The sequence below is a fragment of the Sipha flava genome, unplaced genomic scaffold, assembly GCF_003268045.1.
Source record: "Sipha flava isolate LNK unplaced genomic scaffold, YSA_version1 120_pilon_pilon, whole genome shotgun sequence".
Classification (NCBI taxonomy): domain Eukaryota; kingdom Metazoa; phylum Arthropoda; class Insecta; order Hemiptera; family Aphididae; genus Sipha; species Sipha flava.
This window is the reverse complement of record NW_020271746.1, coordinates 346227-360593: the sequence shown is the minus strand read 5'-3', so window position 1 is coordinate 360593 and position 14367 is coordinate 346227. Positions and strand designations below refer to the sequence as shown.

At 27.7% G+C, this 14367-nt stretch overlaps 1 protein-coding gene across 2 annotated transcripts; it reads left to right on the top strand.

The window, feature by feature from the left end:
- Positions 1 to 525: 525 nt before the first annotated feature.
- LOC112693942 (protein PIH1D3) lies at positions 526 to 10459 on the top strand. Of its 2 annotated transcripts, XM_025569221.1 has the most exons (4): positions 590 to 664; positions 7796 to 7836; positions 8330 to 8568; positions 9482 to 10459. In XM_025569221.1, exons 2-4 carry the CDS (start codon positions 7800 to 7802, stop codon positions 9737 to 9739), a joined length of 534 nt encoding a protein of 177 aa, XP_025425006.1. In that variant the 5' UTR covers positions 590 to 664; positions 7796 to 7799; the 3' UTR covers positions 9740 to 10459. The 2 variants fall into 2 exon arrangements, with proteins under 2 accessions (XP_025425005.1, XP_025425006.1); XM_025569220.1 differs by lacking the exon at positions 7796 to 7836 and having other exon boundaries at positions 526 to 664.
- Positions 10460 to 14367: the final 3908 nt, after the last annotated feature.

The following is a 14367-nucleotide window of genomic DNA, read 5'->3' as shown; positions in this document are numbered from 1 at the left end:
AGTTATTGAGAGCCAAATTTATATTTTTCTATCATAATTTTGTAGTTATACATTTATATCCAACTTTTTACCTGTCTGCTTCATTGCAATAATATATTTCTAGATTAAATCTTTTATGTATTTAGAACTTTTAGGAATATTATACATAGTGTTATTGGTATTGTTAGTGAGATTACTGAATAACTGATTTCTTAACTTGCTACTTTAATTATTTGAGTTATTGTATAAATGATGTTAACTACATTAATGTTTTTCCAATATAAGTGAATTGAATAACTTGGTATTCTAATTCTAAGGTTCTTAATAATTATTTTTAAATATTTTGAGTTATTGCTAAAATACTAAATGCCAATTCTTATATTTTTTTAATATTTAGGATACTACTTTTACTTGTCAGTTTGATAACAGTGTTAGTCATTTCATTAAAATGTCTGCTTCCATTTGTCATGGCAACAATAATTACATCTATTTTAAATCATGTTTTATCAATAATGATAGTCTGAGGTTTTCGTATTTAATATTTTTTAGTTTTAACATTAAACATTCTTGAATTCATTAAAAATGGATTTTATTGATCTAAAAAAATTGAGTGAAATGCTTGTACCAAAAAATGATTCTTCAGATAGTGAAGATGATCTTCCAAGAACATCTTTAATTCAACTTTGTAAGTATAAATTAACTGTATTGATATAATACATTGAAAATTAATTGTGTTACTTAAAATAGTTCTAGATTTTTCCTTTTAATATCTAGTTTTTAATAATTTTAACAAGTAGACAAGAAAAGGTTTATTGACCTAATAAATAGTAATTGAAGAACTAGTTTAGAAATGTATTGCATTGAACTAAAAATAGTATTTTGTTATGGACTAGTTATGTTATAAAAATAAAATATCAATACCCACAGTTAAATTTGTGACGGGACTGAATGAAGTTTCTAAAACCTTTTTTTATTACTAGGAGTTCGTCTCTTCATTAAAACTAAGTTTCTAATTGTAAACCTTGGAGAAAACACTATGGTTAGGTTTGGAACTACCATAAGATCAGTGTTTAATATCTTTTTTTTGTCGAAAATCGAGAATGAAGTTGGTTGCCTACAAGTTGAAAGTTCTATTGTAATTATTTGCTTTCCGTGATATAATATGAATGAATTCATATTTTTTGTCTTTTTAAAGCAAGGAACATTAATTGTTTTACAAGCTTACAATAATGTTTTTTTTGTGCAGAAACATTTTTTATATAGAACGTTTTGTATAATCTGTAGTACGTATCTAATTACGAGTACTTCTACCTACGTATTAGACATTTGACACCATTGTAATTTGGGTTTCATTTACAAAGTAAAAAAATGGCGCCATTCATTATATCGGTAATATTGGTATTTAATAGCTTAGATTATAATGAATAAAATTGCCACGTGACCAATGTTTTCTAAGAACCTAAATGTCTATAAATTAAATTAATGAATTTTTATTTATTAGTATTAAATAGAATCATTAGGCCAACTATTAATATTATATTTATTCCTACTACTTTATCGGATTCAAGGACCGCACAGTGCGTTTTATATAATGCTATACTATTTTTTCCTATTATAAAAGTCAGTACAATTGAATTGAGAATTTCAAAAAGAGCCTATTTCGAGTTTTTATCTATATAGACTTTTCCGTATATTAATACATGTTTAGAAATAAACAAAAAATTTTTAACATAATGAACACTGTAATAATAATATATGATTTTTCAGCTATTCATAAAACAAATAAAATTAGGTACTTAGGGCTGCATATTGATGATTGTCTAAAATGAAATATACATACTGATAAGTTAACAACAATTTGAGAAAATTATTTTATGTAGGTACCATTTGAAAATCTTATTTATAACTCTTACCATTTTAAAATTAAAGATAGGTACCTATGCAGTTAGTTTTATACTTTAAATGTACGATATCAGTATCATATTAAATTAATTTTACTGTTAAAACTTAGTAATTATTATAAATGTTTTGTTCTTATTTTTTCGTTTTATTTTCTCACATAAGTATACTGTATAATTATTATTATTTAATACTGTTATGAATTCTCATTTTCACACAATTACAGGCTTGGTAGTGACCAACTATTATATTTTTTAAATTATTGTACTAATAAAACTATAGTTGGAAAATAAATAAACTTCGTTATTATTATTATACATGTCAAAAAGGAATCATTTGGTTGATATGAGTCCTTTTCAAAATTGATGTATTGTAGGTATTAATTATATTAATTAAATTATATTAAATTAAATATATTAATATTTTATTGATTGCCACTCAGGTCCGGCTCAAGGGGTAGGCGATATAGGCCCACGCCTAGGGCGGTATTTTTCCTGGACAATTTTTATGTATAAAAAAAAATATTTGATAAAATATTTACACGTAAGGGGCGGCAAAAACTAAATTTCGCCTATGTTTGTTTAAACACTTGAGCCGGGCCTGGTGGCTCTGCCGCCGGTCGATAACCATCGTTATTCATCGTGGCCATTACGTATACAGAAATAATACAATATTATCACTAATCACAAAGTTGTTCAATTACGATAACCTGATTACGTTTTGTGTCGTCTTTTCATTGGCAATTAAATAAGTAATGAAACTTTTGTCCTATCAAAAACAAAATGACGTTGTGCAAACATTCCTCCTACTGAAGAATTTCCACGCTACTCCTCTAAGCTTCTGATTAATAGCTTAAAAATGGAGATCTACAGAAGTTTAAGCGAAACATATCTGAAGATTTCATAAATTTCTATAAAATCATTCTGAAGTGGTCGACAGATATATCAGCACATTTAAACATTGAAGATGACTTTAAGTCCAGGAAAACTTTATTAATTTCGAGGAAATAATTTTCTGCTGATAATGTCAAGTCATAAAAATTAAATTAAAAGTAAAAGAAAAGTTTTGTATTATCTTTTTCATTAACATGAATATATTAAATACTAAATCCATTATCACCATCAAATGATTTGTTTTTAAATTTTAATAATATTATAATTTTCTACTTGTAATAAAAATCCATGAAAATAATATGTATAAAAAATATTTTTAAATTGATTTTTTGTCAATAACATGGATATTTAAAATTTTAATTCACTGTCGTCTACGGATAAATTTCGAGAAGGATGATCCATCTCGGAAAACATAATCAATCAAATTTTACTTCAATAATTTTATATTGCATGGGCATAATATTACATAAAAGTCTGTAATTTTGGAATAAAATTGTTTAAATTAAGAAAATAATGAAAAAATAATCGGTTTTTTGAAAAATTTTAATTTTTTTAATTTTACAAATATTAGCTTTTTTTTGAAATTCCCAAATAAATGATATCGAGGAGTGAGGTCAGAGACATTTTATAACCACTGTATGTATTACACTACACTACCACGAGCGACAATATATTGTTAATTTAATGATATGATAGATGAATTATTCGAAAAGTTTATAATCTAACTTAATAATTTGTATTTTTTATATTTAAATTCATTTCCAATCAAACATACTTAGTATAATATAAATAGATATTCATGATTTATCGACCAAAAGTTTAATTTGGTTTTTTTTTATTGATATTGTAGTTAATGGGTTTAATTATTGGAGTATAGGTTATCAAACTATACTAAATTCAATAAGTAATTATTTCTTTTGGATATTGAATACCTACCAAATTGTTGTAACAACTGCGTGTCTTCGGTGTCTGGACGTGATTTCTAAAATAATGGATTGTAATATTGTCAGCGATTTGTAGATAACATTTGGAGCTTATTATTATCGACGACAACCGATTGTTTCAGTTTGAAAGATTCTCAAGACCAATGTGACAAATTATACTGCTCATATTTGTCTGGTGAGTATTAAAAAAAAAATAAAAAAAATATCTTCAAATGAAGCTCAGAATTTTTCACCAAGTTCAGGGCATAAACTGTTCCAACATCCGTGATGATTATATGAATAATTTATGATTGTTCTCTTTAATCAAGTCAGTTAATGGCAGTACCTATTGGAGTTTTTCACGAATAAAATAAACGATGAATTAAAACGTACTACCAACGAACAACCATCATGTAGTACGGTCATGACTACCTACTGCTACGATTCGACTCTATTTTGCTGGCTGTCGGATTAAACGTTTACTTTTAATTATTTGTTGATTTGTTCAACGAGACCAAGTGTAATAGAAGTACATAGAGAACCAAAGGCGGATTCAGCATCTATTTATGGTCGGGGCATTCTACAGGATAAATTGTATAATCGGCGAACGTAGGAGTGTCTTCAGGGGCTTAGACTTCCCTCCAAATAATGTGATAATATTGTACTAAAACTGTCAACATTTATTTGTATTAACTATTATTTCGTTCTTCTAAATATTCTTTATTTTTAATATAATTTTTTTCCAACTGGGGTGGCACTTTTCTCGTTCCTCCCCCTCTATATTCGCTCATGGCGGAGACGCTTGTGCTGCGCGACATTTTGTAATAATGCGTTTGCGGGTGCTATGGGACATTTTGTCATGATGTGGTGTCGCAATTTTAAAAAACATTTTAATATTTTATACACTTATGCATACTAAATAATATTTTATTTTGTATAACAATCCAAAATATGCCCAATATATTTGTTTTGTATTATAAAATTATTATTTATGAATAAAATAATTTATAATAATTGATATGACCTTAATAAATACGAAACAATGCTGGATATGATAGCCAATATTTAAATTTAAGCAATTAAAAACTTTAATGAAATTATAATTTATTTTCTCAAAATACAACTTTAAAACAACAGTTTTGAAAGTTCATTAGAATGATTTCCAATAATAACAATTACACTTTCTTTATCAATTTCAAAATTTCTTTCAAAATTCATTATTTCTTCTATTGTTTTTTGAGAAATAAATAATTTTAATTTAGTTTTGATATTTTTTAATTTTGAAAATGTTCTTTCACAAGTTACTTGGGTGCATGGCAATATCAATACAAATTTATATGCATAATATGTATTGTTAAAATCAGTGGCGTAGCCAGGTAGGAGGTTAACTGGTTATAACCCTCTCCCTCTTATTTTGTAAAATATACAATCATTTTAATATATAAGAATAATGTTATACGAGTCATCTTTAAATAATTTTCACAGTTTTAATAAACTGAATAATAATACATTTTATATTATAATTTATGTTTAATCGACTTATTAAAATAAAATATTGGTATTTATGTAAGAGAGAATTTAAAATTTAAAACCTTCTCAAAATATTTTTCTGGCTACGCTACTGGTTAAAACAACCAGTGTGAAATGACTAATATTTAATTCTAGCTCTTCATTAATTTCTATAATAAAATGTTCAACTTTAGAATAAAGATTAATAAATATACTAATAATAATTAATGCGTAACATTTAAGGGTAGATGGGTGTTTTACAGTTCATTCAGCAACATCATTAATTTTAGAAGTAGCCGCCACTGACTATCAGCGTTATCATCTTTTTTGATTTAATTTATTTATGCAAATTGTTAATTATATTAAAAGCACTTAGATAGTTTAATGATGGAGATTAAAGAAATTTAAAAATATATATAATCTATAGATGAGCTTATATTAAACGGGTCAGGATAAATTACTGCATTCACAATAACATCAAACTTAGACCAATTTTGTAATAGAGTGCGAGCAGTGCATTTTGTTTTCGAATCAAATGTAGAGTGAATTGAAATTATCTCCAGAAAACAGTATAAAAATAATAAAAATCTTGAATTTTCTTTATCTCGTTAGTTATATTATTGAGCTTAACACTTTGTTTTTGTGCCACCAATGTGTAGCATCAATCAAATTGAATCTCCTTAATTTATCATTACTTATATTGTATGAGTTTTTTTTATTAAATCAAACCAAACTTTCATTGTTTTATAGGAATCTAATAATAATATGGACGATTGTTGTACTAAGCTAAATAGAAATTATGCATTTACACAATATTCAGATTAATCGACCATAATCAAATTCAGTACATGCATCCCATAATGAATTATCGTTTTCTAAATTTGTAGTGTTATCAATATTATATATATTTTTTTTAAATTAGAAATAAAATTAATTTATTTTAAAATCAGTAAGAAGCCCTGCGAATGTCAACACATATTAAATACAGTTACTAAACAAATGGTAATCTTATTTAACTTTTAAATATGAACATTGAACATAAAGTTTGGGGGCCCCCAAACTAGCTCAGTCCGATCCTGGCGACCATGTTGTTGTGTAGTTAAAACATAGACACGTGTTAAGTATGAGTAAATAGTCGTTTGTAATAATACATATTTATCATGCAAATCGTAGTTGCCGTAAGTAACGCGCCGTAAATAAATTCTTGTATGTTGTTGGTATGATTTCAAAACGCGTGGTAATAATACCCGTGTGTTTCCTAGCCTTGAGGTAACGGCCACGCTTAAGGTGGGCTTACCTGTCTACAGGGACACCCGTTTCTTCGTCATCTGCTGGGTCGGATTTCCAATATGTGCAAAGGATGGGCTGCTTAACGGTATAATGCATCACTTTATTGGCATCACTATATCTTTGAACTTGAAAAAGTTTATTCGCAAGCGTATATTGCACTGTACATATTAAAAATCACTGACCGGAAATTATACGCACAATATGGTATAATTTAAACAGATCGCGTTTGCGATTTTTCAGCACGTTCTCTCTGAAAATGTTTTTCCCCCTTTAGTCGAATTTAATTATCGAGGGTTCAAAAATTGTATTTTTTTTTTTTAGATTCTCAGTAAAGCGAGGAATGCATTGGTTTTAAAATAATGTGTATATTATGATTATTATCTTTTTTTTAATTTTTTTTTTGTCTGCTTACATGATTTTGATTTCGGATTGATTCGTTTATCAAGAGGAGGGTTAGGAAATTAACTATCTTCCATGTTGTTTTTATAGTACTGCAATATATTTATGGTTTTTTTTTTCGTAACCATTTTTTTCATCATATTTTATTGTTACTTTTTAGTTATAGAATGTTAATTAAATTTTTTTAGATACCTTATTCACATTACAAAGAGTTATTTATTTTTTCCTTAGTTGCGTTTTATATAGATATTATTATTGTGCAAATTTTAAGTTTCAAAATGTTTCTCTTCTCAAAGTTTTGTGTAATTTATTCGACGATGTTGAAATATTTTAATGTTCCTATACAATAAATTATACATTGTACATTTACATTTTAAAATTGAATTTGGTTATTTAATCATGTTAATGAGAAAAAACCTGTACAAACCTCAGGTGTATAACTTTAATATTGTTGTCTTAAAAGTCTACTTCGACTATTTTGTTTTGAATCTGCAAATATTAATTCTAACAACTTTAAATGTTGATAAATTTTTTCTTAAGATAATATTTCGTATACGCTGAACAATTCTTTAAATATTTCCATAATATTTAAACATTTTTTTGAAATATTATCTAATAATTATAATTTATTAAATAGTTATAATTATTTATTGTAATTTTTTTTATTATACAGATAATTAATAATACGATTTCTAACACGATTGTATAATGTGGATTAACGATTACATATTTTTGAATAAAATATGTCTGAAGTTTTCAGACACATTATTTTATATTCTATATTTTCACTTATATCACGTGGATGTCATATAATATTATTAAGATTAGTTGAGTTAAAACATACAAAATTAAAATTTTTCAAACCTTATCTATTATAATAATTATTTACAAATTAAATTGTAGGAATATGAGTTTCCATGTCGATGATCTGGTGCACAAGTACGGTAAGTGAAATTTATGGTGAATTTCAATTATAAATACTAACTCAATAACTGATTTTCACAGCTTTCTTTATGCACAATTGTTGCAGTATGAAATGCGATATTTTACCAAATTTATGGCGCTTTTGTTTGAAATAAGTACCAATTGTTATTCATTGGAACTTAAACTTTCAAATGCCTTTTCAAAAAGTTCTGAAAAATTACCTAAATTTCACTTGTGCACTAGTATCATTAGACCATCAATGTATTTGTTATACCATACATATTTCATATTGTTGTAATGTGTGTTGTATTTTGAACTTTTAATCCACAAGAAGTTATTAATGAGTAATTTCCTTAGCCAAGAGAGGGTTGAAAGACATGTGAATACTTCCTTTAATTTTGCTTATTAACCAAAAAATTCATCGATAATAAAATACGAGAGATTAGAGTAGAGTTAGAGAGATTCAAGAGTAAAAACTAATGATATATTAATTAAATGTTATAATTACAATAGGTAAATCTAAAACTGGAAATGATACAAAGATTGTGACTAATGAGTCTATAAAAAAAGAAGAAAATAACAAGAAAATCGAGGTGTTGCAGTCGGAAGAAGAGAAAGCTAAAGATATTTGGCATGTGGACGAAGTGATAGTGGTTCCGGAAGCATTAGACGTGGTTTCAGATACTAGGATTAGACCGGAATACGATGTCAAGTATCAACAGTACGTTGGTACGGAAGATGTGTTTCTACAGGTAAAGTTAAATAGATTAATATTCAGAAGATAACTCAAACACGTTTTTATAAGATATGCCACAATGTTATCATTATTATTAAAAATTATGAATGATAAATTATTGTAATATTAAATTATAATAAAATATAATTATTAAATATAATTGATAAGTGCTCTCAATCAGTTCACTAGACACGTGGTATGAATTTTTATTTGATTGTACGAATTACTGTAGAAATTTATTCTATTTTTATAATTGAAATAACGGATATAAGGTAGATCAAAGAGTATATAAATATTTATTAAAAAAACTTAATAAATAACTACACATTTTTATTTTTTTTCGTTTTCAAATGACGTTTAAATTATAATATTTGTTCTATTTATTATTTTACATTTATAATGTAATTATTTAAAAATAATGTCTATTATTTTAATATCATGTAATATAAAGTTAAATTTTATGATATTTTTATTGTTTTAATAACGGATAAGCAATAGTAGTTTTTAGTGGTGTGCCAAGATAAAATTTTTTTTGATGCCAATTGCAAAGTCTAGATTACCACCTACCCACCCACTCATTAATAGACCAAAAAGTACCAATAATAGTCACAAACATCAAGTTACATGCCATAAATATAGAACAAATATAAATGTGATTTACATATTATTATCCAACAATTACCTACCCCTTTTAAACTTGATGCCTGGGCTTCATTTAGACCTATATTCGGCACGCTACTAGTAGTTTATATAACCCAATCAAATAGGTGTCAATTATAAAGCATTAATTTTCCTTTGTATTGATACTGTTATCGTACAACATGTAAATCCGTACGTATTCTATAAAATCGTTTTTGTGATAATTTTTCTTTAGCTAATATCATTGTTAACACTCGGTGGTATAATGCTGTGAACCATTTATTCCGCAGGTGGGACCGAAGACTCCATTGACTTCTAGCTGTGAGGCAATGGTGATTGATGTTAAAATGCCGGGTGATAGTATACAGGATATTTGTACGGACGTTACAGGCGACGCGGTGGACGTCCGCAGTCCTAAGTACAGGTTGCACGTACCGTTCCCACATAACGTGCATAAACAGATGTCAAAGGCTTTGTGGAATGCGTCTTCGAGCACGCTCACAGTCACTGTATTCCTGAAACGTGAATTTGATGATATAAATTTTTGACTTGCAGCATTTCGACTGTTACATGATGCACATTTCAATGACATGCAATTCTACGCCATATTTCTACGTCGAAACAATAGAACTAATTCTGATGCGACATTATTGCATTTAAACGGGGTTAAATATGTTGTGATTATTAAAACGCACTAAGTGTATTGTCGTTATTGTTAAGTACTCGGTAATATTGCATTTAAATTACATATTGAGTACGTTCACGGGGTTTATGGGGTCTCAGATATCCGAAAGACATTTTTATGATTTTTTTTTTACATAATTCAATGGTTTTGCGAACCTAATAGTTGTAAAACCGAAACGCTTATTTTTCATGCACTTTATTGAAGCGTGTTAATTAATATTTAAGCACATAACCATTGAAGTTATTAATTTTTAATAATTAATGTGATTAGTGTTGATTTATGTTGTTGACACAAATTTTTCACAAAAAATACCTCACGGACGTGAAGGTGTCGTGAATCCGGAAGAGCAATTAAAAAAGTGTTTTGGTTTTTGCCGATTAATTTAGGTTAGGTTATCACTTTAAAGTTTTGTAAACGGTATTCAACGAATATAATATGTGTACAGCAATGCAACGTGTACATTAATTATCAAAAACGTAATACATTTGGTGAGAACATATTTTATACGCGTTACTCGTTGTAAACTCAATGTTCACGGATATGGACAACATTAATGATGTAATATATGATACGTTTAATACGATTTAATTATTTTATCAAACAAAGTATACTAGTGGTTTTATTAAGACTCACGGACCGAGGAAGGTAGGGTTAGTGTGCGGGTTAGGTGATGGTCGGTACGCGTGGCCTATTATTTACAGTCGAATCCGCATAACACTACAAGTAAATCAAAGCTCGTCTAGTCGCTTGTTTAAGCACTACTCAATGAGCACTGCTTGAAAAACAATAAAACGTTTTTTCGACGGAACTTAACTATAACATTTATTTGCGACTTTTGTGAAAACGATTGGTTTTTATTTTGTTTATCACGTTGCGATGATAATTGTATGTGAACAATAATGTAATGCACCGCGTCATCAATAGGGCTCAGATTTTGTAGCAAAATAAATCATTAAAAATCATTTTAAGGGGCCTAAAAAAGCATTTATTAAATTAAATTTAAAATAATAAATTGGAATTACACATTTTACACAAACTACACAAATTAAATATTAAAAATGGAATTTACGACAATGTATTTGGTTAAATATGGTTCAGTAAAGTTCATCCTATTGGTAGCTAATATATTAATTTACATAGAAAGTGACCTTTCCGTATCATTTGAAGTAATTGGTGCATATTTCATATAAATTAAATCGTTTAAATCATACTGATTAAATCATATTAATGTTTAGTGCAATGCCATTATGAACGCTACTGATCTTAAGAAGTTTTATCCATCCATTATTCTTTGAAAAAACGTGATCGCACTTTTCTAACATAAATTTCGCTGTTTCACCATTAGCTTCCTCTAACTTATGTTTTGATTTTAACACAGTAGGTGTATTTTTTACCAAAGGTTCGTATTTATCACGTGTTTTACCGTTTATGGAAATAATACTGTAGCAGTCAAAGTATAATATATATAGAAATATGTAAACTTTCATGAAAATTATTTAAAAATTAAGAATAAAAACCAAATGGGAGAAAAAAAAATCAAAATAAAGTGTATTTCGTTAAAATCAAAACGATTCAAAAACGTATTTTTACGTAAGAATTATGTTTCTATCGCACTCCCAAACAAAAGAAGAATTTGCTTCAAAATCCGAGCTTTAATCATTAAAGGACCGTTGGTAGTCCTGCGGCCGTCGCAGCCGTTCAAGTTCGAACTTTGACGTTCAATTAACGCGATCGCCGTTTAAAGCGGTTGTCCTTCACAACATTTACAACGTGGCCGGGCCAAAACGGTCGCAGCGATGGGAGCCCGAAGGCGGATCTGTTTTTGCCCCGAAAACTGTGCGTCTACGCGATTGTTGTGATTGTTGTAATCGCGCGTAGGTATTGCAATAATGCTGTAACGGCATGAGTAGGTTTTTGCCGACGGGGTGCAGTCGCGACACCCCCGTCTGCCGTCGTTCGAGGACGAAATTAGTTAATTAGACACACGGCCGTTTCTTATCGAGCCCGACGAGTGGGCACGTATTCACACGTCCAAATGTACACGGCACGTTATAAGTACAATTGTATAGCGCGCTCGTCGTGATGTCGTGACATGTTCGATTAGCATTCGAGTGTGTGTGGTTTTGTTTCATCGCCCGGTAATAAATATTATGTATTATTGTTTTATTGTTTCAACAACGTCTGTTGAACACTGACATTTCAACTGTATTATTGCAACAGCACCGTTATGTTTGTCGTTATGATTAATTCATCTCGCAATAGAGTTAAACACGTAGCGAGAGAAAATTGATATTTTTTATACATAAAAATAAATTAATATTACTGTAATGCATTGTGTTTGATTTGAAGAAAAAAAATAAATACAAATATGTTTCAGATTGACCTACAATCAACCGTCATTGCGAATAAACAAGTACGCCAACATCGACACAATATTCTAAAATAAACAAGCACCATTTAATATTTTTTCTTACTTTGTGCGCATTTAATATTGGAATTGTTTAATCTAGTTGCATTACTTTTTTTCATTTTCGTGATAGCTGAAGTAAAAGAAGTATATCTGTTCCATTGATATTAGGCTATAGATATATTCAATAAACATCTCTGTTGGTTCTTATTTTATATTCTTTTATATCCAAGATAGTATTGTTGATACAACACTCTATGTGTTTTTTTTTCAAATTTCATCAATTTTTCTTCATGGCTCTTGTATACCTATCTTATTTTACATCCGTAAGATAGAACTGGTCGAATTTGTCTTGAGTACAAGATTGCTTTTGTTGTTATGCATAGTACTTGGCCTTGAATAATTCTTCTAGTGCAAAATATTCTTTATTAGCTGCTATTTCTTTTTGTCTTATTTCATTATGCATAGTATTTTGTATAATTTTTATTAGTTCCTAAATATTTTTAGTCAGTTAAAACTTGAAAAGCTTATTTGCTGACTGTTAAGTCAGGTATGTTTCTAGTTTTTCAGTTTTAGACCATGCACTTAGTTTTATCATGGCTTATTATTAATATTAAGATTTAAAATCATCCGAGTTGGGTCCCGAGTACTAGGGGCTAATCGCAGGTAGTGTCCCGGATTTTTATAGGCACTACACTAGTTCCTGAATATTTTTTTAGTAAGTACTATATTATACTAATATTTTCCTTCCCATTTTAACAGGCATGAGACTGTCTATGTTCTATTTAGACCACAGGTATGGTGTAAAATGTTTTTTATAGTTTTTTTTGTATAGTTTCTTTTCTATTAAAATATAAATTATTAGAATTGTGTTGGTAAAAATGTTATAATTAAAATTATATTACTATTATTGTATAATATTTTTAATTATTATAATACTTTTATTACACTGTACTAACTTTCCAATACTACTATATAAAAATATTATACAAATTATAGAATTTTAAAAGAATGTGGTTCTGTGATCTAAATAGATCATGGACAATTCTAAGTCTGTTAATATAGGAAGGAAAATGTTAGTATAATGTAGTACTTACTAAAAAATATTCAGAAACTAGCCTATACCTAAAATAATTTAGGAACCAACTAGTGTAGTAATTTTAAATTTGGGACCCAATTCGGATGAAGCCTTTGAAATCTAAGTATAAAAAGTTATAGTTAATCTAAAAGTATTAAAATTAAAAATGTACGATTATAAACATATGTATGGTTTTTATTAATCGTAAATGGTTTTTCAAACATTTTCTTAACCAAAAACTAAAATAAATAAAATGCAAATATTGTTCTGTGATAATAAGCAATAATTTTCTATTTAACGACAACTACGGGTTTTATCAATTTTTCGCAAACTCTATAATTTGTGTTACTTAGAAAATCGTTGTTAAGCTTTACAGAAGATACGTAATCCTGAAGAAATAATAAATTATATTTATTTTATATATATATATATATATATATATATATATATATATATATATATATATTTAAAGATATTACATATATCTGGTTTTTGTTGATAACGGTTGATAAATAACAACTTGCGAATTGCTTGAGGATTTTCTTTGATACACTTAAATTAAAGTTCACTGTAATATAATAAACGAAATAATTGGGGCTCTTAAATTTTTTTCTAATAACATCTTTTTACAATTTGTACTGTTAAATGTTAGAAAATATACTACGCTATATAAATTGAAGATATTTTTTAACCATTCAACAGTACAAATTTTGAGAAAATGTTATTAGAAAAAAATGTAATGTATTGTGTATGATTTATTATGTCTATAGTAGTACTTTATGAATATATTTGTATACAGTTCAGAATATTTTATATTTAGTATAGAATTTATTGAAATTATTACGTATCTTGAAGATACCTGAAATATACGGAAAAACGAATGTAAAAATATCGATTGTAACATTTGACACTCATTAATCCAGTCAAAAATTTATTCGAGGATTGGTGACAAATGTTGAATTGTCAACCATTAAATATTTACAAACGTATTATACGAATTTAAAAT

Bases quoted from the DNA above. Each gene is read 5' to 3' on its own strand.
- LOC112693942 (XM_025569220.1), top strand. From the start codon at position 562: ATGGATTTTATTGATCTAAAAAAATTGAGTGAAATGCTTGTACCAAAA. The intron at 665-8,329 runs GTAAGTATAAAT...TAATTACAATAG, and splicing joins AACATCTTTAATTCAACTTT to GTAAATCTAAAACTGGAAAT. The intron at 8,569-9,481 runs GTAAAGTTAAAT...TTTATTCCGCAG, and splicing joins CGGAAGATGTGTTTCTACAG to GTGGGACCGAAGACTCCATT.